The sequence below is a fragment of the Hippocampus zosterae genome, chromosome 5 (genome assembly GCF_025434085.1).
Source record: "Hippocampus zosterae strain Florida chromosome 5, ASM2543408v3, whole genome shotgun sequence".
Classification (NCBI taxonomy): domain Eukaryota; kingdom Metazoa; phylum Chordata; class Actinopteri; order Syngnathiformes; family Syngnathidae; genus Hippocampus; species Hippocampus zosterae.
The window spans coordinates 11,422,135-11,449,811 of record NC_067455.1 but is presented as its reverse complement, the minus strand read 5'-3'; the positions used below and the strand labels follow the sequence as shown (position 1 = coordinate 11,449,811).

Here is a 27,677-nt window from a genome sequence, read left to right as displayed (position 1 = left end):
CTTTGTCAGCATCTTGACGACGCTGTTTCCGTGACTTTGGATGAAGGGCGGAGAGTGGTGGTGCTGTCCCGCTCACCACAGCCGCTGCTAATGAAACACTTGCTTACGTTATGGCGTGGCCTTGAGTGTCAAGATGTTGAACTGTTCTCAGAACCCTTCCTACCACTATCATAAAACGGTTCTATGTTGTTAGTCAAGCAGGCAGACTTTGGGCAATTACTGCAGAATGTTCTGTGTCTTTGGAAACCTTAATTATATGGAAAACAACACTTGCGCGTACACTGGACCCTTCATTGAGTACGTCTGCAGAGCATAAAGAGATCTAAGGAAAGAACTGTATCACAAATTATGCATTCGCAAAGATAATAATACTCAGTGGAGTGTTGTGCACAATGGACATCATTCTATACAACAATATAGATAATTTTATGTCGATAACAATATATACTTAAATTTTTTCCCCCCCGTAAAATTACATTAAATTTATTTTCACTTAGGTTTTCTCCTTTTGTTGATTTCTATCGAAAACCCAAAATAAATGGCAAAAACAAATAAAAATAGAGAAATTGCGAGTACCAATACCAGGAATCGTATCAGGTCGATATCGGCCTTTTTACAAAGTATCGACGCCTCACGAAGGCTGCCGATACCAGTCACCGGCGCCCTCTTATGGCTAACTATTCAAATATTAGGAAGTAAATGGTGTGCATGACTGACATAATGTTTTGTAAGTGAGCTGCATCCATGTGAAACCGGGAATCCGTGACACTTGCTCGATTGTGTTCAACTCGGCTCACAAAGTGACCCGGGTCACATTTAGCAGTAACATTCTGCCGCCCGTTCTCCAGTCATGACTAATCGACACTCAATCATTATGTGTTGGATGTTCGGTCAAAATTACACAAACAATATATATGAGGGCGAGATATATTGTAAAGTAGGTTATTTTTTATTTTTTATTTTTTTTAATCGCATTACAATATATAGGCACAGTCCCCTCCAAAAGTATCGAAATTGCGTCGTCAGTTGCTTTCTTTTTGGTGTATTCTAAAGATTTAACATGAACAATAACATTTGGGGTTCAGATCAAAAGATGAATCTCTGAATTTCTTTTGTTTGAAGCCCCCCATTTTTCAAGTAAGCAAAAGTATTAGAACAGACATTATTAAATTCTCTTCAAGTGACCACCATTGCATAAATGGTGGCCTTACCCTTCCTGACAATAACTGCATCAATCTTGAGACCCCTTGACTTCGCTCCACTTATGGTATTGTTCATTTCAAATGCTTTTACAGACCTTTACTCCAGCCTCCTTCAGTTCTTGTTTATTTCTGGGGGTCTCTCCCCTCACTCTCCAGGACGTAAAATGCAAGCTCTCCTAAGTTAAGGTCCAGTGATGAACTTGGCCAGTTTAAGACCTTCCACTTTTTTCTCACTGCTGAAGTTCTTTGTTGTGTTCCCACATACTGTATTTGATCTTGGAGTAATCTGAAAGTCACATGTATTCAAGTTACATGACTATTATGGTATACTTGGATTCCATTCCGGGCAGCCCGGTAGTCCAGTGGTTAGCACGTCGGCTTCACAGTGCAGATGTACCGGGTTCGATTCCAGCTCCGGTCTCCCTGTGTGGAGTTTACATGGTCTCCCCGGGCCTGCGTGGGTTTTCTCCGGGTGCTCCGGTTTCCTCCCACATTCCAAAAACATGCATGGCAGGCTGATTGGACGCTCTAAATTGTCCCAAGGTGTGAGTGTGAGCACGGATGGTTGTTCATTTATGCGTGCCTTGCGACTGGCTGGCAACCAATTCGGGGTGTCCCCAGCCTACTGCCCGGAGACGGCTGGGATGGGCTCCAGCACCCCCCGCGACCCTAGTGAGGATCAAGCGGTTCGGAAAATGGATGGATGGATTCCATTCCAAAGAGATAACTGTATCACAATACAGTTTTTCAAGTCACCCTCCCAACCCTGATTGTTACTGTATATCCTCCAGCTCTACTCAGTGGGCAGCAAAGTGACTGGCGACCATTCCCGTGTTTACTCTCTCGGCCAAAGTCTGTCCAAAAAAGTTTTCTCAAATCAGGTGATGTGAGTCATTTGCTGACAGTTGCATTAGGCCTTATTATGTTTGAGACCGCGAACAAAGTTGTGCCACAAACAGCCCCGGGGAGTAAGCTGCCGTGAGTAAACGAGCTGGTGGATGGAAACAAGCCACATGGGGGTAGCAGTCGTTCACAGCTCAAGTCAAAGGTAGGCAGACAGGAAGGCGGAGCTCCAGAGCCCAGCTAAGTTTTATGAGCCATCTCTCTTCTCCCACATGGACGCTGCTGTGAGGAACCTTTGAAGTCGGGCCTGCTTCACCTCAGGGTGTGCAGTTTGGCCATTGTTGTACATTTAGCCCTGCTCAACAAGATGGATGCCTGGCTTCCAGCTCAGTGTGTGTTCAGTGTATTCATGAATGAGCAATTCGCTGGTTTACAGTATGTGTGGGTGTGCTAAGCAGCCTTTCAAAAAGTACAGTGTTGAGGATGGGGAAAAAAAGCTCATAGCAGTTACAACGATAGCCGATAAGAGGCGAAGCGTGCTTGCGTCGGTCGAGCTGCTCGTCACTCCCACTTGTAGTTGACCGTTGAACTGACACAAGAAAAGAGAATTGAATTTTGTGTATTTGAACAGCAAAATGTTCTAACCACCCATGTCATTTCATCGAACGAAAGGCTAATGCCAAGATATATTGAAAAATAGGCTCATCGATATGAGGGTAATTCTAACGCTTCAGTCAATTGCTACTTTAAAGGGCGAATCAGCAACCCATACAAAGAGAGCGTGCTACAGTGCTCACAGGCATGTACGATATTCTCCCTGGGGAGTGACGACGATTACTGGAGCTCAGAGCAAGAAGTCTCAGACGCTCTTAATTAGGCTTCGAGTCGGCCTTTCATCTTGCAAGGCACGCAACTCTATATTCAGACTTTCCTGCTCTGGACTGTAAAAGACATCAAACAAAACAATCGGTTAAAAATCTGCGATACAGCAGGGGCATAAATCAACCGCGATAAAGCGGAGGAAGAATTGTTAAGTCTCAAAATAATGGCAACATGCCATTTAAAAAAGAATCATCATAAAAATAATAATCTGCTCTTTGTTTATCAAAACGAAGTTGGGACTAGAGATGGGAGCAATAAGTGCTTCATTGATTTTTATTTTTTTGCCAAAGTTATGTTAGTTGTGTGGGGTTTATTCATCTATTTATTGGGTGTAGCCCAAAAAAACTAAATGAAGTTCACTACTTGGCTGCAACCAGCAGAGGCGCTGTTGTTGCTGTCTGGAGAAATGATGTCAGCCAAGAAAATTAGTATTCATCCACGTATTATCGCGCTCAACACAACCTCGCCCAGGTTCCAACATTGTGCCATTGAATGAAGAAGGTTCAAGCAAAGCTTTTTGTCCCCCTCAGACACGGACCCCCGCCTTCTGGAGAAGCAGGAGCAGCAGCAGCCCACCTATGTTGCCCTCAGTTACATTAACAGGTAAACAAATGCTCCGAGCGACAGGATGAGTCCATTCACTTCACCGTGTTTCAACGAATGCTGGGATGTGCGCCACCGAGGTTTAGCGATGAGCCGTATGAAAGTTCCTTTGGAGACCCGACTGCCGTTTCAGACGTCATCTGGGGGATCGTTTCGAGAAGTTGAATCACGATTCGGTAGCTGGTTTTGTTTTTACAACAGCGAGTCAACTTTGATTTGGTGACTGAGTCGCGCATGACGGAGAAACTTCTCCTGATGCGTTCCCAGCCTACGTAAAAGCACGTTTATGTGGTTATCACTTAATTGAATTCCTTTTTCTTTTTTTTCTCGAACATGTTCATTTTTATGACGTGTATTTAAACCAAGTGTCCATAAATCCCATGAGTTTGACTTTTTATAGGACTAGAGCTAGCAGCATTTTTTTTCTTCTTACCCAAGCCTGCAAACTTTGGACTCAAAGCATTTGAGTCCCAATTTTTTGGAGCTGAAGAGCAGAATTCACAGCAGTTGTGACGGTCCATTAGTAAAACAATAAATGTTGTGGTTTAATTAAAACTGGCAATTAAGCAGTCCCGTTCATGATGTTGCTGTCTGGTCCCATTTTGACATCATGACTCCAGTAATTTGCCATTGTGATGCACAGAAATGGCAACTGAGCTTAGTCTCTCACGGCAGGCTGCGACAAAGTTACAAAAAGAGACTGGAAGAGTTACAGAGAGGCACTGATCAAGCACCTATTCTGAATTTTGACATTCGACTCCTTGTTTACGAACAGAAAGTTGTGCATAAGGTACTAAACCATTGAACATGAGCAACCAGATGGTAAAAGTGAGAACAAAAACGTCTGCTAAATTGGCACCCCAAAGAAAAGAGTCTTGCCAAATTTGAGTGATTAAAAAAAAAAATCCAAATAAGCTCTCTTCTGTGGATTAATGCCTCATTGATTTCCTGCAGGTTCATGACCGAAGCAGCCAGGCGAGAGCACGAGGCGCTGAAGAAGAAGATGCAGCCCAAGTTGTCTCTGTGTTTAACGGGAAGTCTGTGTCGCGGCGGCGTGTCGGCGGCGCCGCCTCGCCACGCCAGCGGCAGCCTCACCCCTCCGGTCACCCCGCCCATCACCCCCTCCTCGTCTTTTCGCAGCATCACTCCCACAGGTAACCTTTAGCGCCACACGCTCCCAACCCGTTCATTGTATCCTGCCTTTAAACTGGCTCGCCATCGCCATGACGACAATCTGATAAGGAAACACCTCGATGACGCGACTCTTCAAACGCGCACACGCAGGCAGCGAGTGCGACGAAGAGGAGGTGGACTTCGAGGAGTCCGACAGCGACGAGTCGTGGACCACCGAGAGCGCCATCAGCTCCCAATCCATCCTCAGCTCCATGTGCATGAACGGCGGCGACGAAAAACCCTTTGCCTGCCCCATCCCGGGCTGCAAAAAGAGATACAAGGTTGCTGCAACACTACGTTCACCATCAGATGCCTGGGTGGAGGAATCCTCTGAGGATAAAGTCATGCAAGAATATAAGAATAGGTTGGAAATATTAGGGGGGAAGGGGGGGGGGGGGGTAAATAAGATGAAAGTCCTAAACCGACAAGAATGTATTTGTTGGAATATTACAAGAGTAATGTTGTAAATCTACAACAATATGGTGTGTCTATTATGAATCATAATATTAAAAGAAAAATTATATGAAAATCATAAAAGAATAAAAGTGTCAATTGCAAGAATGAAGTGGTAATATTACAAGAAGAAATATAATTTTAAAAATCGGGCTTAATATTACAAGACAAAGTTGTATTCAGAGAGAGAATTAAATGAGAATAACATTGAAATACTGAGAGATAAAAGTTTGAAAGTATTAGGAGATTTTTTTTATACTGGGCATATGAAAGTCCTCATTTCACAACAGTTCAAGAGAGTCATGTTTTATGAGCATTAAATATTACCCGAGAAAAGTCCACATTTGACCAGACTGAAGTCAACATTTGACAAAGAGTTAATTCATACCACAAACTATAATCACTTGGAAAAAATCAATTCTGCTCCCACGTGTTGCAAATACACACCAAGTACAACTTGTTTCCTCCTTGCAGAACGTCAACGGGATCAAGTATCACGCCAAGAACGGCCACCGGACGCAGATTCGAGTGCGCAAGCCCTTCAAGTGCCGCTGCGGCAAGAGCTACAAGACATCTCAGGGTCTCCGGCACCACACCATCAACTTCCACCCGCCCGTCTCTGTCGACCTCATTCATCGCAAGATGCAGCAGTAGCGCCCCGGGTAGACCACATCCGCCGTCACCAGCAGACTTTTCTTCTTCTTCATCTTCTCTTCTACTCACCGTGTGCTATGACACTAGATTTTAAATGTGTTTTTTTGCATGCTTTAAAATGAGATTTTATACTGAATGTTCAATCTTATGAGTAGGTCACCATTTGGTAATTTGCACATTGAAGCTGCCATTTTTTTACTTTTTTTTTTTTACTTTGGACTTTTACTGTGCATGTTGGTGATCATGTAAATAAGACTGAAATGGGATTTTGTTTTTAACCTTGCAAAATGCCTTTGTCATTCAACAACGTGCCAAACGGGGGACCCACATATGCACACTGGCCACAATATTAGGTATACCTGCATAGTCTACGTCATGACAAGGGCTGCTGTTCTCAATATGATACTGCTGGTGGAGCTGGGATGCGCTCCAGCATACTGAAATGAGGCGAAGCGATATAGAAAATCGATGGATGGAAATAACTGATGTTGTAGCCATTTTAGAGAAAACAAGTGTAATTAGGGGGAAGAGGGGAATGTGCTAATACTTTTTCCTGGGTCACAGGTGTGCTGAAGCCGATCCCATCTGACTGGGCAAAATGTGGTGTGCACCCTGGAATAGTTGTCAGCCCGGGTATTTTTATTCATAGAATTAAACTTTTCTGCTTTTATTCTCTTAACACCTTTTTTCTTGAAGTATTTCCACTTTATTTTTGCAACGTTACATTGTGGCTCTATTTCTCCTTTATAACTGAAATACATTTTTTGTTGTTGTGGCCAGTGTGTATATGTTAGCCAGCATTTCACTTCATTTCAATCAATTTGGTTTCCTTTTTCCCCCCTCCAAATCACCAACACCCGAGTGCCTGAGGGTGAACTCAGGTAACATTTGCAAAGCATTTCAGCAACCCTCCCCAACATGTGTTCAGCCAGTGTTTAAGCTCTCCTCGCTATCATTTAGCTTCATTTTACCTATGCAGTTTTGGAAGCACTTTTTGTTTTCTGGAACAAGTTGCCAACGAATGAGCATTTTTGTCAACCTCACGTTCCTAGTGTTTGTAAATATATACAGTAAATGTGGAAGCCATTTGCAAAAATGAGCACCAAAGTTTGAGTATTTTGCATTTTGTGACGTTCGTCCTTGCCTTGAATTGTGAACTATTCCATAATGACAGTGGAGGGACCCAAGAGCTTCCCTGTCCTGTGAAGCCATGTTAGACGGCAGGGGTGGGAAACCTTTTTCTGATAGGTTTGTATGAAATCTTTCGTAGGCCAAAAAACTACATGAGTATTTATGGGTTAAATGTTAAGGGTAAGAGGGGGATTTTTCCAACAGTTCCAAAGAGGTTGTATTTGTCCCTCTATACATAGGTCCCCCACCCCTGCTATAAAGTGGGGCCTTGACTTGTCTTTGTACTAGTTTTCATATTGCTCCAGCATAATTATAACGTGCCGTTGAACCTAACTAAAAGTTACCATGTTTAAAAATTGTCTTGGCATGGAACTGCAGTCTAATGGCAAGTTGCATCAGTATTGTACTGCCAAAAATCGTGATTTTTAGCATCCAGTGAATGTATTAAGCAGTAAAGTGCATCAAATTATATTTTCGTATGTTCCTAGGGCACAATTGTGTAATGAGTAAATGCAAATAGAATATTGTTGATGTACTGTATTTCCCCCAAAACGCTGCTTCATTTTTCAAATAAAAGGTGTTCTGAGGTTTAAAAGGATCTTTATTATTTTCATGAACAGAGAAAACAAATACATGAAGAAAAAGAATAACGGTAAAACTGGAACTCAACAACATGCAATGACTCACCAACTAAATACTCAAAGCCGATAGAAGAGAAACCCAGTGGTACACAGTTATCAATGCTGTCACAATATCATTGGTGTACTTATTCTAAAATATATATGACAATTCTGTGTAATGTCTGCATATAATCATGGAGTGTGGGCGGGTGTACACACCCACTCACACAACATACACGCACGCACACACACACACACACACAGGCTTTTTGTAAAGCAGGAGTGGAGAACCTGCTTTGGTTGTGATGATATTACGTTATGAGTATGTGTGGCTGGCTTGTTACAAGAGGTCGCGTATGACCCCCCCCATCCCGGCCATAAGGTTCCCACCTCTTAGATATTTTCAACAGTGTAAGGTTAAACATTTGGTTTTCAGGATTATCTGGAAATTGGAAATGCTAATTAACAGCATTTATACACACACACAAAAAAAAAAACCCAGAAGGAAATTAAAAAGAATTCAGATTTACTGACAAGCGCCTGTCTATGAAAGAAAGCGGTACAGGATGGATGTTAACACCACCGTCATGCACCAAACAAGAGCATCAATGTGTCAGCAGCGGCTAATCAAATTCGAGCAGGTGACCGTCGAAGTGGGTGAGCACGTGGTTCTCAAAGGCCTTCTGGTCGCAGTCCAGCGGGAACTGCTCACTGCACATGGGGCAGATCTTCCAGTGGCTCTCCACATGCTCCTCGAACTTGGATTGGTCGTAGTTGGGCGGGAAGATGACCTCACACAGCGGGCATCGCTTCATGTCCATGCTGCACGCGCGCGCACACACGCATGCACACAAGGAAGCAAAGCATTATTTAAATTCTAAGATGTTTGTCAGCAGCAGAAGTACTCAAGTACAGATTGAAATTTAGTCATGTACAGTAATTCCTTTCATTTTTTTGTGTGACCTCTAAAAGCTTGCACAATCTCAATTTTACCTTGTGATGTAATGTGTTGCTATGTTTCAGAAAAAAAGCAACATGTTGCTGAACCTTAACCTTATTTCCTCAATATATTACATTTGTATTATATATTATACTGTATATAAATATAATATACATAATTATTGTAATTATATTTAATATATGTCTATAATATATATATATTATGTACGGTATATAACAATACATTGCATTGTTATTATGAAAACCTGATGAAGTAGAAAAAATGCGGGCAGATTCAGAATCAGCGTAAAAACTTCATTTGGAAAAGTTTACTTGCATCTCGGATTTAAAAAAAAGTATTCTTATATCTATTATATGAAGTCAGGAAGAAACAGCTGTTAAAAATATTTTTATTTTTACTCTTCAAGTATATTTCAGAGCCTCTACTTTTTTTTACCGTTGAGTAATTCTTTGAATGAGAAGTTATTTTTCACCCAAGTAATTGCACTTCTATCCAAGTACTTCCTACCCCCCCCCCACCCCCATCTCTGATGAGCAAGCAGCCAAGTGATGACGTGGGCAAAGCAGACGCACAAGGTAGTAAAGCACGTCTCATGCGACGTGGGTGGGCCGCCTCCCCCGCACGCTAAAGGCTGGGTAGCGCGCGCGTGTGTGTGTGTGTGTGTGTGTGTGTGTGTGTGTGTGTGGTGGTGGTGGTGGTGGTGGGCGGGGTGTATGGCAGAACAAACACGTTACACATGTTACCATGCACGGCGTTGGTAAAGCGCTGTCTATGGCAAACTGGCTCGTCGTTGATGAGAAGGTGTGTTACCTTGGCTCAAAGCAAAAGGGAGTTTGTCCATCGTTCACAAACGGGTTGGGGGGTTCGGTTGCGGTGGGCTTCACGTTGATGTTAACCTGAGAGGTGATACAATAATTAATCATTGACAACAATCTGGTCGAATTCTAAATTGTTTCAATGTCAAGTGCCATCATAAAAAAGTAACACATTAAACAACACTACGTAGTGGAATGCATTTTTCAAATCGGAAAGGCTGCAATTTTGGGCGGGGGAGGGGGCTGCTGCTTATGCACAGCAACTAACGATTTGCAAACATTACATATAACAAGGTGATTTCTGTCACACTGAGCAATGCTAGACGGCATCAATATAGATTACCGCGATTGGATAGGAGGTTCCAAATCTCTCCCTTCGGGGAAATTCATACCTTGTATCAAATATACCATCTGTAACGTGCACGCAAGCTGGAACTAAAAAGTGTTGAGTGTAAATCAGAGGTGAGAAAGGATAGCCCTCTTCATTGTTTGAGATTACAAAGAATCCAGTAATATTTGGTGCACACACACACACGCTTTTCCTCTTTGCAAACACTGGTACTCTTCTGTGGTGATGTGACACACACACACACACACACACACACACACACACACACACACACACAAAAACAATCACTCCAGTCTCCAAAATTTTGCAAAAAACAAGGCTGTTACGTTGTTGTTGTTGGTGTTTCTTGGCGCATCCTCGGATTCCTCGACGCCGTCGGGCTGGACCTGGTGGCGGGTGGGTTGGATGCACACCACGTTGCTGTCCCAGGAAGGCGGGCCCACAGGAGGGAAGCAAAGCAGCTGCTCATCCGACAGCTCGTCATCGTTGTCGTCACCTGCGCAGAGCGCGGTGGGAGAAAGAGCGACTGGGAATGAGGGGGGATTTTTACCGGTCGTGTGCAGCGTTGATTGCAAATGACTTTGAATGTTTTTGTTTTTAGCAAATCATCAACTTTGAATTTTATGGCTGCAACAAAAGGAGGGACAGGGTCATGGGTACCACTGGGTTGCATCACTTTTTCTTTTAACAACATTCAATAAATGTGTGGAGAGACTCAGCACATTTAATTGTTGAAGCTTTGTCAATGGATTTCCTTCCCATTCTATTTTACGCTTCATAATCCAGTGCACATTTTCAACGAGAGACAGCTCTGACTTTCTTTGATGAACACTGAACATTTGGTTCAATTCCAAACTGTATGACTTTAAAGGTTCCAATCTAAGTCTCCATTCTGAAGATGGCGTGAACCAACCTTTTGAGTCAGTGTATGGGTTCCCAAAGTACAGCTTGGAGGGACTCTGAGACACCAACAGAGGGGTGGGGGCATCCTGGGCGTAGGGTACGGGGTACTGCAGGAATAAAGGCACACTGGACTGAACATTCTCCGCACCGGCTCTCCCACTGGCCCCCTGCTCTGCCTTCTTGCTGCTCTTCTGAAGCTCCTAGAGAGGCAAAGGCAGGGTTGGAATAACTATGACACATGCAGTATTAATATGCAATGTGTCCCAATTATTTTTGTAGTCTAATAACATAGCTTGTTTCCACGAGCCTAAGCTTAGGGAAGACATGGTGTGGTGCATTTCTGTCTCGATTTCAAAACGTTCCCACATGTCTTAACGTTGGTGACATGCTTTCGACCAAATACCACACCACACTTTCCAGCCTGTATTTGAACCCTCCCTGAAATTAGCCTCTATTTAAGGGGGTCCTTGTCTCATTAAAAAGGGCCAACGATGCAACGCACCCCGTCTCCTGGGGTCCAATACCGGCTGTGGATTTCATTAAACGAGACAACAAGGGCCAGAGCGAATGAGGTACTACTTGCTGAGTGCCAAATCTAAAATAGTGAGTGTGTATTAATAAAATTTTGTGAAATCGATATCAATTCTAGATCCGTTGGAATAAGTTGTCAAGATGTTGTTTTGACAAAAAAAAAAAAATTCAACTTCAAACGTATTTAATCTGGTTTACATTTGGGCAGAAGTCTGCAAACTTTTGATCTGCATTTGATTTTCAATACACTTGGCCAGGTCCTTCATAGGTGTAAAAATACAGAAATGTTGATATAATAGCTCATCTTCATGCTAAAATAAGCATCTTTTTAATAATAATTGCTGCAATAATTAATTATGGTAGAATACAAAATATATTATTTCTATTTTTTTCATACTACTACTTACAATACATTAAATCAATCAATTCGCTTTGTTGCCCCCCCCCCCCAAAAAAAACCCAGCATCTTGCCATTCGTGGCCGCCATTACTCTGATATTTTTATTTCAAACTATGTCAAACCTTTTGCGACACCCCGTATTGTCATTGTGTTCTCAGCTCCCCAGGTGTGTGTTCACACAAACACTTTTAAGTTGCACCAAGATTTACAAAAATATATATATGTATAAATCCTCTTCTCTCAAAGGCACCGGGACCACTTTGTTTTATTGATGTTAGTTGCAGATGCCTTTTGAATTTATTATCTAACCCTCTAATTGGGTCATTCAGACCCTCCAAAGCGGCTCCAAACATTAGTTTAGGGCATTTTAGGTCTCTCTGTGGTCCAAACTAATGGAAGGGAAAATAAGAACACATTTACTTTGCTTTTACAATTCAGGGACATTTAACTCTCAAGACCAGATTGGAAAAAATGGCTGCTGTTTTTCGGGAGGGTGGACGGAGTCTATAAAAGAGAAAAGGAAAGCGGTTACAAAGCACCTCCAGTTTCTCCTTGAGTTCTTTCAGCTCCCGCCCCTTCTCGGCTACCTGGCTCTGGAGTAAACAAAGGATAAACAAGGAGCATGAGCACACTCGTTTTTGCTTGTCCTTCGTCTGTCATGCACTCCTCAAAGAAGAGTTAAAAAAAAAAGATTCCTCTATGCTGCTGAGCGCTGATTTATGTGCGGGGCCAGTCGGAGCCAAACAACTTGTTTGAGTTCCTCACAGACACCAGGGCAAATATCAGCCTGGCCCGAGCCAAGCGGAGCATTAGGACGGCAACTGGAGAGGACGCTTCCGAGCCAAGCTTCCCTTGCCTCCGCTGGCGGACATAAACAGCCATAAAGTGTTGTCTCGCAGATGGGGCCTGCTCATAAACAACAATGTCACAAGGATTGTGCTCAAGGGAAGACGTGGAATCAAATGCCGATCCCATCTGAGCTTACGTTAGCCATACATAAGAGAACACAACACTGGAATGGCTGAGGCCATTTCCACCACTACACAGTCTGGCCACATGAAAATGTCTTTTTTGGGTTACAAATTATAATATGGTAAGTAACTATATGTGCTGTCACCACTGGGTAAAATTCCAGTACACATCAGCAATAATCGTTAGGAAGCTACTTATATTCTTAACTTACTATCGTCTTTTTGTTTCCATCGAAGTGTTGCATGAGTCTTTTCTTCTAAATTGCACTGTCGTGAATTTCCGAGGACATTACTTTGTTTCTGATTTACAGCAAGGACCACCTGATGCTTTAACATACATTTTCTTTTTGATATTTACATTTTATATTTGGAAAAGCTTTCCATTTAATGTACCCAAAATTACTAAACAGCAGTTTTATAACACACTCCGAAGCAAAACAAAATAAGAATCATTATCAGAGGATTTGATTAATCAATGGAATCATTGATTCTAAAAGTACCGTGGTCAATAGTGACACATTTGCAACGTTCTGCATTTCTGCTATGTTAGACCAGGTACTATAACAATTTCTATCAACAGTCTTTTGGATTTTTTTTTTAAAGAAATAAAACAACCAGTATGAGTTAACAGTAGTGTATGAGAAAAGTGTGTCTCTAAACTAAGACAAACTGGGAAAACGAAGGGAAAACATCAAGTTGTGGACTATAACCTCGCACAATAGTGACTTTCCAAAATAAAAGCCTATTCTACAAGTCTATAGGCAAACTTTGCAACAAGTCTTTTCAGAAATTGCCCTCATTTCTGTGTTTTCCCAGACAGTTAATACACTGAAAATGATTTTATAGGTGGACAAACTGGCAAAAAGACATTTACAAGACAAAACAGCCTGGAGGATGCACCCACCATACAGCGGTCTTCCTCTGACGCAAGCTGAAGCTTGAGATTCTCACTGATCTTCTGGTGCTCTTTCACTTTCACCGCCATCTTAGCAAGCTCATCATGCATCATGCCACTACGCTCCTTTTCCTCCTCAAAAATCAGCCAAGGATGGAAAAGAAGACAGTTTCTACAATCAACAGCTACTAACAAAGAACTACTAACAAAGAGGGAGAGGTGAAGCTTCTTACCATCAACAATTGCTTGTATTTCCTGTATTTCGAATACTTGTCAGATACCTCTCTGCTGATGCCTTTGAGTTTCTCCTGCATGATGGCCTCTAGCATGGGATCTGCAGAACCTGGACTTCCTGTGAGGACCATGAAGGCTAATCAGACAGTTGAGCAAGAGTGAAGGGTTGGAAAAGCCAGCAACAATTGACAAAACAATGAAATAGTTGTGTTTCAAAGTGACGGACTGACCTGGAACAGACGTGTCGGGACTCACTGATGCAGGTACTGTTGTTAGCTCTTGTGCCGAGTTTCTCTTCGGCTCCTACACACAAGACAATACCGTAATCTCATTTCTATTATTGAAAATTAACTCTAAAAACAAAAGAAACACATGAAGAAAGCGCGAGGGTGTGATAGGCCGAGACTGTGTCCTGCCAGTAAACAGAGTGCCGACTCACCCCTGGTTGCTCGGATAGTTTGAGCACTTGTTTTTGAAGGCGAGTGCATTCCTTATATTTCTCTTTGTAGTGCTCGGCGGCCATGTGCAGACGCAGCTTCAGGTCCTCCACCTCTCTCTGCAGCTCTGCTACGAGAGCCGGGTCTGTACAGACTTCTTCCGCTTTGGCCTGCTGAACATGACATATTTGTAGTGATCACAGTCAACGAGCATTTCAAGTTGGAAGGGGCAGGGGCTACAGATTAGACAGTTATGATGGAGAAGTCAAGAGGGCTGGTATATTCTGGATTATTTGTGCGTGTTTTTATTCAATTTGAACATTTAGAGCAGTGGTGGCCAATCCGCAGCTCCCGGGCTCTCACACGACAAGCGTCGAAAACGCCTCGGCAGTGGCGATGACATTCAAACAAGGCGCTAACTTCACAGAACGTACTCTGTCAGCCTAACATCGTTACTTGATTGACATAGAGGGCAACCAATCAGATGACTGCATCACCGCTCATGCGCAAATAACGACGCTAAGCTAGTCAGCGAATTATCTCTGATTTTGAGGCAAATAAGCAATAAGTCTCTCAACTGTAAACAAATACCATCTCTCATCCAAGTTAAAGTAGTGTGTATTGCTTTAATGTTTTTCCATGTACTAGTGGGTAACTTTGTTTGTATAAGACTGTATAAGACCTGAAACAGATGACCTCTATTTCTTTTATTTCTTATGGGTTCCACGGTAAACTCAGCAACATCCAAAGACAGGATGAGTCATGAGGTGTACAATTCCCTTCAACTTATTATCATTTACATCTAGAAGTGCCTACTGTCATGGCAAGTAAATGCAGTGACTTACCGCCTCCTGCTTGGCATCTTCCTTCATCTTCTCCACCAGTACTTCCAAGCGGTCACAGTGATCCTGTGCCTCGGCTTTGGCCTGTCGCAGTGCATCGGCCTCTAGCTTCATGTGGTACAGTTCGGACATGGTGCGGTCACGGCTGCTGGATGCATCCCTCAACTCGGCCGCCAGCATTGTCGACTGCTGTTGGTTGGCCTGGAGCTGCTCCTCTTTCTGGCGCAGCTGCTCCTTCAGGGCCTTTAAGTCTCCCTGTCACAAAATTGTCCAAAATGGAGCATGTGAATATCTTGACATTGAATATGACCTACAGGTTAACAACGCGTACCAAGGGGGAAACTTTAGCCATGATCTCTTTGTACTGGTTCTCCTTCTCAGTAAGGCACATCTGCAGTCGTCCCACCTCCTCTTTAAACTGAGCAATGGTGTTGTCTTTGTTAACGTCCACTGATTTCATCATCTGGAGCTCCGCACTCAGCTTTGTGTTCTCGAGCTCGCGGTTTTTCAGGTGAATCTGATGCAAACACAAAATAAATAGCGCATTAACACCATTTACACAACAGATTATCTTTTTTCATTAGAATCATTATAATAAGCGCACAGTCAAAATAAGTTTATCATGACAAACATTTTTTTTTTAATGAATTTGGGTGGAGCTCAGCCGCCATACAGTTATCATTGAAGTTAAATAAGATGTGGGATTTTTTGGGGGGGGGAAATTTCCGTCATTACTGTGTAGTTTGTGGCAATCCCATTTCCTTTGCAGTGCCCACCACAACAAAAACCCACAAGCAGCAGACACAGCAGAGGACAGATCAATATGGCAAGCCCGCTTCGGAAGATGTTTTGGGGGGAAAAATGTGCAAAATAAACACAGTAGTTAAAAAAAAAAAGTTCAAAACAAACTTCCCCTTTTGAGGCAATCTCGTAAATTGTACATGACATAAAGCTGTCACTTAACATAGTTGTCAAGTAAACTGTTGCCAACCAAATTGAGAAAATGATTATGTGACAGGAGAGCCATTTGTTGCCACATCCTGGGACCTTGCCATTCCAATACTGCTTTTTCATCTTGGGAAACCTAACTCTTGCACAGTAGACGCCAGAAAACAATAGAACGGTGTCAGTCTCATATTGGGTCGAAACCCAAGAATAAAGATGTGTCTTTGAACGAGTTTTAAAAATAGACAGGGAGGGGGACCGCCTCATATTAAACCAAAGGTCATTCCAGAGGGAAGGACCGGCAACAGAAAAGGCTTGATCTCCTTTGAGGCTACGCTTAGTCCTCAACACCTCCAGTAGCTTCTGGTCAGCAGACCTGAGGCAAGTAGGTACGTAGGGGTGGAGGAGCTCAGAAGTAAGCTGGGGGGAGGCCATTGAAAGATTTGAAAACAAAGGGAAGCATCCTTAAAACGAACTGGGACCCAGTGAAGAAAAGCCGGAATTGGGGAAGTGGTCTCCCTATTACGATGACGATAATAATAATAATAATGATAATCCATAAAAATACAAGCACACACTACCTTGTAGAGTTCCTTCTCATCTTTCTCATTGTTGAGTTGAGACTCAAGTGTTTCCTTCTCTATTGTAAGTTTCTTCATTCTGTCCTTCAGACTACAAAACACAAGATAAAAAAAATATATCACACATAAGTCATATTTTTTACACACTGTGACATATGAAGAATATTTTGATTTCAGGTTAATTTAATTATGAGTAAAAAGCTAGATCTTATTTGGAATGATGTGGAAATCAAAGTCAACAGGATAAACTGCAGCTGAAGGCTTTTTTGACCAAGTGAGTGTGTTTTAAGTAAGTCTGTCAAGAAAATGAACTGCCATGTATGCAAATATTGCAGTTTATTTACAAGTCCAGCTCAGTTTCCTTTTGTAGGCCTCTCTGGGTGACTCCGATAAGGTCTTCCTCCAGCTGTAACACCCTGGATGTGGCTTCTTCCAGCCTCCTCTTCATTTCCTCCTTCTCTTCTTGCAAGACCTTGGAAGAAATCTGTAGTTCCTAGACAGCAGAAAGGAATAATTCTTCAAATAATGTGCCATCTAACTGTAAAGAAGGTAACCACTTTTTTAAAAAAAGGCAGTTAAGTTTGTCCAAAAAAGGTTAATGTTGATCAATTGCACGTCCAAGTAATGCTAACCATTCAATTCAACTTAAAAATGTCACCAAATAAATAACCAAACAGAAAACGATTTGTTTTACTACGTAAGAGCATAATTTTGGCCGTATTATTTTCTCCCCCACCAAAAAAAAAAAAAAAAAAAGTATGACCATAAAATTAACAACCATAAGTCACCTCACTCTTCTACAAGCTATTTTCAAACGAGCAGATTTATGGCAGAAGAGAGTGGAATGAATTTAAACTGGCATTGCTTTTAAGACTTAATGGTTGAGTTGTAAAAATTTTGAGATGCAAGTTGATAATACAGACATACATATCTGTCAAATCTTGATTTATGCCATCAGAGGCATAAATAGGTCTGGATGTCTCTCACTAGGGGGTGCTACTAGACTGTTTGGTGCGACTGGAACAGGCTCTCGTCAAACGGCAGCAACATGAGCTTACAGTGATGCATGAGTGCACTTTTCATAACTGTGTAGTCAGTGAGTGTCAACTTTGATGAAGTGAATCGTGACTTCATCCTGCCTTAAACTCCACTTTACCTGATTTTGTCTTTTCAGCAGATCGCATTTCTCCTCCTCCCGCTCACACGCCTTCCGCAGGCTCTCCTTGGCCAATTCCAGCTGCTCCATCTCCTGCTGCAGCAGAGCCACCTTTTTCACCAGCTCATCTTTCACACGCTGGGCTTCCTCCACCTTTTGCTGCAAAGAGAAAATTAACTTGTTCAACTTGTTGCGCTGCGTCTCACAGCCATAAATGATGCAGCATGGCCAGGTCGCAGTGTACGCAGGTATTTTGAAGACATTTTGTTTCATGTTTTTATGTTAAAAATGCACTGTATTGTAAAATATAAGCACACAATAAAACCTAATAACAGAATGTTATTGGGTTTAGTGTAGGCTAATAACAATAAAGTGGTTTCATCAAGTGTATTTCAGCTGACAGTCTCACACACACACACACTGTAGTATTTGTGCATTGATGAGCGCCTTTAAGGGGTGTGGATAGAGGGTGATTTCAGGAGCTTTGACTCCAGCTCGGCTTGGCCATTTCTCACACACTAAGGTCAATGACAATCCTACCCCATGCCCCTTGAGAGTGATTTCATTCTGTATTTGCATGTGTGGCTGTGTGTCCTGCATAATAAACAGCTGATAGTTTCAGTAATAGGGGCTCTTGTTTTGGTGGGGTTTCTTCCTCTTCATTTGAACGTCGGCATAGCTGAAGCTCACTTGTACTTCAGATTTGGACATGGAACATAAAGCAAAAAAAAAAGACACAATCTTCTCATGCAAAAAAAATATATAAAAACCCTGGTAACTCAAGATGCCACTCTACGTATCTATGCACTCAGAATGGTATCTGCAATTACTCTACACATGAAAATATGGAATCTCAAGCACTATTTTAGAAGAAGAAGAAAAATATTGTTTCATAGTCTGAGGAAAAGGCACTTGCAAATAAATGCCCAGTCTTCTGTTATTGTTTGAATAGGAATAGAAGGCCAAAACAAAAGACCGGTTGTTCAAGTGTGCCCATAAGTCAACATTCACACTCAATGATGCTGACTTTACCTCGAGAAATCCCGCCTTGGTGGTGACCACTAGAATGTCAGAGTTGCATTCGTCCTCCACAGTCAGTAGCTCTTCCTCAGAGGGGCTATTGGCGCGAAACAGGAACGGTGTGCTGGCTCCACGAATCTCCCCTTTGTGGGTCACATAACAGAACTGGTAGAATTCGCCGTCGTCATTGGGCACATAATATCCTGGAATAGATGACAGAAAACACAAAAACGGTTTAAGAAAAGCCCCCAAATCTTGTATTAAAACACAAAAGCCTTAACTCAACCACGGCCAACAATAATACACAGAGCCTTTCTCATTCAACCATTTTGAATAGGCTTTATCTATTTGGTTTATCAAAAGGTACCTTAGTATATACGAGCACTATGATCTTACCCTGAAAGACCACTGTTCTGTTGACTGCGGTGCCGTCCACATGGTTCTCAGGGAGGGGGGACCACAAGAATGTGTAATAGTCCCTCGCTGTGCTCCAGCCGACCTGCAAGACATTTCGGGGAATCTGTTCAAACAGATGCTTTCACCACATCAGTGTAATATAATAACAATGGAGACAGCAAAACCGGTGACTCCTTAAAGGCCGCACACAGCCACTTTTGTGTGTCGTTAATATCATGGGAACTTTGAAATCACTGCTTAGATGAGGGTACATACATGGTTTGGAAAAAAAAAAACCTCATGGTCGCCATCTGCATGTTGCTGCTGTTGCTTATAACAAGAGAGAAATAGAGATGGCATATTTATACAAAAGTGACTTGGACATGAATGACAACTCCAATAAAACTACAAATTGTGTTTTATGGGTTGTTAACCGGTGGCTGATGATAGGTGGGGCTGGGAGTGTAAAAGTACAGAAAATACATATTTAACATCCATCTTCTGCCATAAAACCGTCAAATAAAAGCAGAGTCAATGGAAGAGGCTGTCTTTTAGCGTCCACCATCTAACACAGGGACCCAAAAAACTACTTACTTCCATACTGTATTAAAAAAAAAACAACAACAAAAAAACAGCAAACTTCTGTATTATTTGTAACGTGCCATGTATCTGTCTCAATGTATTCATGCGTGAAGACAAATTGTGTTATGCTGTGCACTGAAAGCCTGGAGCTACAACAGTGCGAGTGTTCATCAGAGCCAGAGATAGAAGGCCCCCCGTTTGCTGCAAAACCCCCAGTTGTTAACCGGTGCACTTCCAGCCTCCAGCAGTAAAGAACAGGAAGCAATTAAAACATGCGCATAGTGAGTTTATGTCATTACTGGAGGCGAGCCCCCACCGGTGAACTCATTAGTGGCACTGGCTGAAAACTCTTGAGAGCAACTCTTTCACTTGCCTCAGACTGCCTACAATGTGTATGTAAACAGACACTCACAGTCCACAACATTAGGTATACCAATATGTTGGGATTTGATTGACACCTTAGAAATATGTTTTTTTTAAATATTTGGGTTATTTAGTTATAACGAAGGACACATTTCGGGAACTGTTCTTTGTATAATGGAGTACAGTTTTCAAAGTAGCTTTTCTCAGGGAATACGTTTTACTACTACAACACTGAGAACCTTTTTTTTTAACTTTTCAGTATAGCCTTATCTATGACATATGCTTTAAACCAGGGGTGTCAAACTCTATTTTTGTCACAGGCCACATTGTAGTTATGTTTTCCCTCGGAGGGCCGTTAATGACTGTCAATTTTGTGACACCAAATGTTTTTTTGACTGTTTGGTTCAGACTTTAGCAACACGGTTAACATGCTTGATTTGCTTACGCGGGCCATATAAAATGATCTGGCAGGCCAGATCTGGAACCCGGCCCTTGACGTCGACACTGTGCTTTAATTAAACATTAAGTAACACGATGAAAAACACTTAAACTTTTAAAACCACACATTTTAATAGTATTTATTAGCGCTTGTCCTCACTCGCTCGTGATTGAGATCTAGGATATTATTGTATAAAGTCACTTTTAGGAAGAAAAAAAAACGTTCACTCGTACAGTTTCCTAAATAAAAGCCGTTTATTTTGCAATTCCTTTTGAAGTTTTACACACACGCCTGAATTATCTTCACCGCTTTCTCCTCACGCGGGTCGTAGGCGTGCTGGAGCATACTTTGGGCAGTAGGCCGGGGACACCCTGAACTGGTTGTCAGCCAGGGCACACACAGACACACAACAACCATACACACTCACAATCACACTTAAGGATAATTTAGAGCAGGGGTGGGCAATTATTTTTTGCATAGGGCCACATGAGAAGCAGAAAATATTATGGAGGGCCGGATCAAAAAGGTGAACTAAATTCGACATAATATTAATTGGATTTCTTTATTTAAAAAGCAAGATTTTGCATTTTCTGGCACGTTTTTCAGACTTTAAGAGTACATTATTCCATCGTATCGAATGGGATTTGCTTGACATGGCGCAACTGCGGGCTTCCGTATCGTCTCCCCCTTCCTCCCTATGCTCTGCAACTTCAAGTAACTATTCCACCTGGTGTTGAAATGCCTGTCATTACAAGTCCAAATGAAATGAATGCAGTCGTTGATATCGAAACTTAATTTTGTACCAACCTTCGGCGGGCCGGACTAAAAAGACCAACGGGCCGGATTTGGCCCGCGCGCCGTAATTTGCCCACTTCTGATTTAGAGTGATCAATTAACCTATTGTGCATGTTTTTGGAATGTGGGAGGAAACAGGAGTACCTGGAGAAAACCGACATGCAGATCCTACATATTTAACAGGGGGTGTCAAACTCATTTTTGCCATGGAACATATTGTAGTTAGTTTCATAGGGCCATTATGACTGTGAAACCATATACATGTTTAATCACCCCCTTTTTAATACAGTGCACTCCGCTTAATAGAACATCGGTTAATAGAGTAATCCGCTTAATAGAGCAAAAGGGACTGGAACGGATTTGCCTAATGCAATTTTCTATAAAGATACTCCGCTTAGTAGAACAGATCTCCGCTTAATAGAACAGGCCGTAAGCAATGAACATTGTAAACTAGTGGTTTTCGAAGTGTAGCTATCGCGATACTGTCACACTATCGCGAGAAAACGCGGTAGTTCTACCCGTATACAGTAACAGGTAGCACGCGTCACTCCACACATAGACACACGCACGTCACAATGGCTTCAACTTCATTCAAGAGACGAGGGCTATCACCTGCGGATAAGAAGGACATACTCAGACGATACAATGCATTGCCGGATTCTCAGAAGGTACGCCCGCGGTTTCCAGGACTTCCCTCTTATCCAGCGCATTGAGAGGGAAGTCAACCGCAAAATTACGGACTCCTGTTTCCAGACAAAAGTAACGACATTTTTCTCGTGATTTGAGATGTTTGACTGAAGTTGATTAAAGTTGTTGTTTTGTTGTTTGATTAAAGATATGGACGTCCACAGTCGAAATATCTCTTCTAACTCGTCAGCAGGGGTTTTTCTGCGTGCATAACTTGGTCTTCGACGTGTCTGAAGGTGTACCTAATAAAGTGTCTCCGGTTAATAGAAACCCCGCTTAGTAGAACAGAAGCGCTTCGGCCCAATGGTGTTCTATTAAGCGGAGTGCACTGTATTACATATACAGTAGAGAATTATTGGATAACAACTTTTAAAATCCAACTTTAAGGACAGTAGTTGGTTCAACTGTTGTTCAAACTTCTGTTACAAGACAAGAAAATGCCTGCAATATCTCAACATTATTGTTTATTACATCTGAGAAATGAAATTTTGGTACAGATTTTTTTTTCCATTTGCTTACATGGGCCACATAAAATGATGTGCTGACTCAGACCTGGCTCTCGGGCCTTGAGTTTGACACCTGTGTTACACCACAGTCCCAGAATATTGGGTAATTTAAAACTGTTGTATTTTGCAATTGGAACATTGTGCTTTCACTTCTTTCCTAAATGGGATATGATCCCAAACTCTGGATATTCTTTCACTTTTTACGCCCTTTCCTCCTGGCTCGTGTTTCTTGCTATGCTCATGTTTCTTCCAAAGTCACAGTCAGTGAGGAAAAATAATCATTGCAAAATCTCGCAATATAGCGATTAATCTGCAATGTAAATACGACAAAAACAAAACCACAATGCACTGACCATGAAAAAAAGTTATCCGCGATATAGCGAGGGAAAGTGTACCGTACAAAAATAAAATGTAATTGAATTGAATTTGGTTGCAAATGATTAACTGTTATGAAGCAGGGACTGCCTATACACTCACCAAGTTTTGTTTTTTTTTTTTTAAAGAGAACTTTCTGTTGAAACAAGAAGCTCTACAGATGTACAGTAAAAACCAGCAGGTTGCTGCGGGATGCTCATCTGCTGTCGCAGTGGCAGTCAGAGTGAAAAACAGACAGGAAGTGTTCATGAATCACGTGGTGAGTGAGACATGTTAACTACAAAGCAGTGTTTTGCTTTTTCCTCTGCCTCCTGACAAGTCGGCCCAACCCCACACCTCCGTGCGCCCCAAGAAAACTCCAGTCACGCTGTACAGGAACTGTTCCAAGAGCCAAAGGCTGCTATTGCAGATGTGACAAAAAAAATGTCTAGCACCTGTACATCTTGAAGTTTGACATTTGGTGCCCCACGGGGATATTATTATTATTTTTTTTTTTATTTATTTATAGTTGTAGATGACCTTGCAGAGGAAAGTCTCCACTACAAATGTGTTAACTGCAGGGATGTAAATATTGTTTTAATTAATGCCTTTCTCTCAAATCAAGCACGTAACCTGCAGCTGCATATGCAAGTAAAGTGTGATAAATATTACAATGTTTTAACTAGTCTTGTGAGGTCATACACAACAAACACTTTAAAACTCTACTTCAGTCAAATTTTCACATCTCTGTTATTTGGCTCTTTATAATTCTTAATTCAAACAACACTTTTTGAAGAATCATTCCACCTTACAACACACAAGACAATGCACCTCAAGCGAGGTCAGCTAAGTATTTAAATATAGTTAAATATAATTCATTAACATATTGCCATGATGTGAACAAACCCGCATTCAAAGCAGTAAGCACTTCGCAACAGTACAGTGGTGTACTGATTGCACTTAACAGTGGTAAACATCATATTCATTACCATTAAGCCAGTTAAATGTGACTCAAAAGATGCCTGTTCTGTTAATAAATGTTTTATGATGGTGAGTTCGACTCTGGAAATACATTACTTTATTGCTACGGTTTCATTTGGGAAATGTTGATTCAAAACTCAAACACATCTGAAGTTGAGTACAGTTATCTTGATGGAGCTCACTCTTTGACCTTACATTTGCTATAAAGTGTGTGACACTGGTGCTGACAAATTCCATTTAAACAGACAACCAAGTCCAAACTTCATTATGTAGATAAGCACGTTTTAAACCTGTACTATATGGACAAACGCAGACAGAATAGCAGTGCAGACGAATTATTAATTAAAAAAAAAAAAACAACAGTAGGAAAACAAGTGTTCTTTGCCGTGAGCAGTGCTCAACTAACACTACATTAAGTAGTTACTCATCTGTCAACACTGCCAGAGAGTCCGTCTGCAGTTTAATTTATTCTAACTTGCTGACCTCCAGACCGTAACTAGTCAACAAATCCACATTCAGTGCCACAAATATATTGTATATGCAGCTGCAAACAGAAATTCACATACATTTTATAAAAAGACACAAAACACCCACCGCTCCTCACTGTCTGAAATGAAATTAAAGTACACTTTTCTTGGTTATCTTTGTAAACCAGTTTGGCAGTATGCTTCAGGTCATTGTCCATTTGGAAGACCCATTTACACCTAAACACCTAGCTTATATCTTGAGATGTTACTTCAGTATTTCCACAATGTTTCTTCCACATGATGCCATTTATTTTGTCAAGTGCACCGGTGCCTCCTTCAGCAAAACAGCCCAAAAACATGCTGCAGAACCACCTCCGTTTTTCTCAGTTGGGATGCTATCCTCAGGCTTGCAAGTTTCCTCTGCTTGTACCTCCAAACATAACAATGCTCAATATGGCCAAACGGTTCCATCTTAGTTTCGTCTGACCTCAATATATTATGGTGACCCCAAAAAATTAAGGTGACATCATCATCTGGGTTTGCCGAAATTGTTTAAAGTAACGGTGAGTTTACTGTGAGTAAACTTCTCACTTTGAAGAAAGTCATGACAAACTTTGAAGAAAAAAAAGGAAATTTTCAGTCATTATTCTGGCATTTAAGCAAGTAGAAATAAATGGGAGTAATCCCAATTGACCCGAAAAAGAAACACTTTAGTCTGATGTCATTTTAGACACAGAAAAATAAGTGTATGTCTCTTTATATAGTGTATATAAAATTCTGGTTTTTACTGTACATAATTCAAAAACCATAGACATTTCCAAGAAAAAAATGTGGTCCTTTGCCATAACTAGTGGAGAGGCAAGACACTGAAATAACAGAGACACCTCAGCACCGTTGCATTATTTAAGTAAATAAATAATTCCACCCCTCAAAACTCATTGTCACCTTGGGTAGTTATGCTCAAATAGCAGGATTACATTATTCATTATTTTAATCAAAGAATTAATGATAGGGTTGGGTTTTGTTTTGGACAAGGTCATTTTTAAATAAAATAATGATTAGTCACCTTGAAAATGCCAACCCAGTCCTTTGGGTGTGGCTTGATGAACTGCGTGAGGGTATAGTGACACTCCAGTGCAGCATGGGGCAGGTAGCTCTTGCCAACATTCTGGAAGATGACATGGGCAAAGTTTGATGTGTCCATGTTGTTGTCTAACAAAGGCCCGTCCACGATCAGCGCCATCAATCAGTCAACAATGGCTGTAAGAGATTAAACATCAAATAAAATGAGCAACAAAGACCAATGATTACTACTTAATGAATTACAGTACCTAATGAAGCAGTATACTGTAATTGTTACAGCGGTGGCAAAAATATTATTTACACTTTTCCTATTTTTAAAGCATTAAAGCCCTCAGGATTTTCCTCTGTATGTATCCTATCACAGTAGTGAAGGTAGCAAACAAACTGGAGCAGGGAGCTACTTTTGCAACCAGGGAGCAGTTCACGGCATCAGTGTGTTGCTCAAGGGCAACACAGCCAGGGATCTTGGGTGTAGATGGTCCATTTGCCGCATGCTCTCTAGTTATACACACATACTTTATTAAGCTGATAAGCATGCTTTTGCTTAATTTAATCTGCTGTTTGATGACTTGAACCGGAATCCTCATGGGGGCAGGCTGCTTTGGCCAAAGGGAGGTTGCACTGCACAAGTGTTTAGGATAATAGTCGAACCATTCTGCCAAATAAAAACCTTCCTCCACGAATGTTCCCACTGAACATTCGGCAAGCCTCCTCGCTGCCCATCTTTAAATCCCTCCTCAAAACTCACTTGTATTCTTTGGCGTTTGACTCAGCATGACTTAGATTGCTATTGGTTTTACTGCTTGGTGCTTTCTACCGCCTTATTACTTATTACTTATTACTGATTCGTCTTACTGTTTATTGTATATGTTAAATCGCTCCATGTACAGCACTTTGTATGCAGTGATGGCTGTTTGAAAGTGCTCTATAAATACTGTTGACTTGACTTGACTTGACTCCACAGGGTAACAGTGACACCTTCTTTGTTCCCTTGGCAACAACTCTCCATGAGCGTACAGCATGGATCAAGTGCTCCTGGAAGTGTCCCATGACAAGTGTCAACAGTCTTTCTTCAGGACAAACCCTCAAACAATATCCACAAGAAGTTACCACTGTGGCTAACCCTGATATTTTGAAAGGCACGTCTTAAAATTTAAGTCTAATGTACAGATATTAGGTAATAAAGCGGTGCCTTTACTTGCGGGTGAATTACAAGTAGTCGCTTTGATGAGTTTTTGCTTTGTATTCACCGCCACTTGAATGACATGAAAAACAATTTGAATTAAGATATTGTAATGCCCTCGACTGTGGGTAAGGAGAGCCACAGTTGTCGATGTACTTTCAGTCAACTACACAAATATAAAATGGGAGCACTTGCCACTAGCTGCTGTAGGGCACAACCCAAGTCCAGACGCTCAGCTACTAGCGTCACTCACTTGCCCCGGCCCATTAAAGGCACGCATATGACACACAAACACACAAATAATGTCTTTAAAAGGTCTATTATTCTTGTAGAGATACGGTGCTTTTTTTAAATTAGAGTGGTATTCCTTGAACAAATAAATCTCATTTCAGGCAAAGTGCAGTGCAACAAGGGAATCCGACACAGCTGAAGATGATTGAATAAACGACAGCAACGTACAGGCGAAAACCATCAAAATGCACAGTAGTGTATTTTTAGAAATGTATGTACGTTCCTTAAATAAAGACTAAAGACAACTATTCATGTTAAAAACAAACACGAGTTAAAAGGAAGCGATAGACTGAAACCTACTGACGTTCGATCATTAAATACAGTTGAATGGAACGAATCAATTTTATTTAGAAAATCTGCTTTTGACTCCTGGTAAAATTGGACCTCCAATAACTCGTGGACCTTGGTGTGTGCAAGATAATATCAAAATGTCGAAACTTAACATTTCAGAGAGTGCATGGCGAATACTGACAGGCGAGGCCTAGAGCGATTAAAGAGACAACTCGGCGATTAGCTGGCTCATGTTAACCACACATTTACAAAGAGTGGATTGTGCCTCGATTGTCCAAGGACGTAAAAGAAACGTCTCTCGGCTACAACATCAAGCCACTTAACATTGTCCGTAAATTCTAACTCAAATTTCCTCTTGACAGTGACTTAATTGTCGACTGGAGGAGACAGTTAGCTAATGTTAAATTAGCAAACGCCGACTTTCGGGCTTTCAAAAGCGCACATCAAACACGAACATTTTGAACATAAACCGCACTATCGGCGAACCATTATCCAATAAACGTTCTACATACCCAGTTGCCATACCGAATAACGACTAAAATCGTAATGTATCATCAAAAGTGACTGTTGACGCAGTTCAGTTCTTCCCCGTATGCTCTTCCTGGAACAACATCAACACAACGTCATTTCCGCGCAGTAGTTCAGTGGGGACTTTTTTT

At 41.6% G+C, this 27,677-nt stretch overlaps 2 protein-coding genes across 10 annotated transcripts in view; one reads left to right on the top strand and one right to left on the bottom strand.

Annotated features, from left to right (window-relative positions):
• Nucleotides 1–7,536, top strand: part of jazf1b (JAZF zinc finger 1b) — a 16,940-nt gene extending 9,404 nt beyond the window's left edge. The window contains exons 2-5 of one of the 2 annotated variants that reach the window (XM_052066632.1): nt 3,458–3,530; nt 4,485–4,684; nt 4,773–4,984; nt 5,631–7,536. In XM_052066632.1, the coding sequence (XP_051922592.1) occupies nt 3,458–3,530; nt 4,485–4,684; nt 4,773–4,984; nt 5,631–5,810 (665 nt within the window). In that variant the 3' untranslated portion in view covers nt 5,811–7,536. The remainder of the gene's footprint in view (nt 1–3,457; nt 3,531–4,484; nt 4,685–4,772; nt 4,985–5,630) is intronic. The other variant, XM_052066633.1, reaches the window with a different exon arrangement.
• On the bottom strand, nt 7,522–27,677 carry tax1bp1b (Tax1 (human T-cell leukemia virus type I) binding protein 1b). 8 transcript variants are annotated; one of them, XM_052066607.1, is made up of 18 exons: nt 27,531–27,677; nt 25,237–25,430; nt 18,997–19,099; nt 18,613–18,803; nt 17,581–17,739; nt 16,769–16,917; nt 16,425–16,515; nt 15,230–15,415; nt 14,902–15,153; nt 14,059–14,229; nt 13,850–13,922; nt 13,619–13,755; nt 13,395–13,520; nt 12,059–12,112; nt 10,600–10,789; nt 10,013–10,182; nt 9,333–9,418; nt 7,522–8,383 (listed from the first exon to the last, which is right to left on the bottom strand). In XM_052066607.1, exons 2-18 carry the CDS (start codon nt 25,411–25,413, stop codon nt 8,185–8,187), a joined length of 2,514 nt encoding a protein of 837 aa, XP_051922567.1. In that variant the 5' UTR covers nt 25,414–25,430; nt 27,531–27,677; the 3' UTR covers nt 7,522–8,184. The 8 variants fall into 8 exon arrangements, with proteins under 8 accessions (XP_051922567.1, XP_051922569.1, XP_051922570.1 ...); XM_052066609.1 differs by having other exon boundaries at nt 13,395–13,517; XM_052066610.1 differs by having other exon boundaries at nt 13,619–13,737.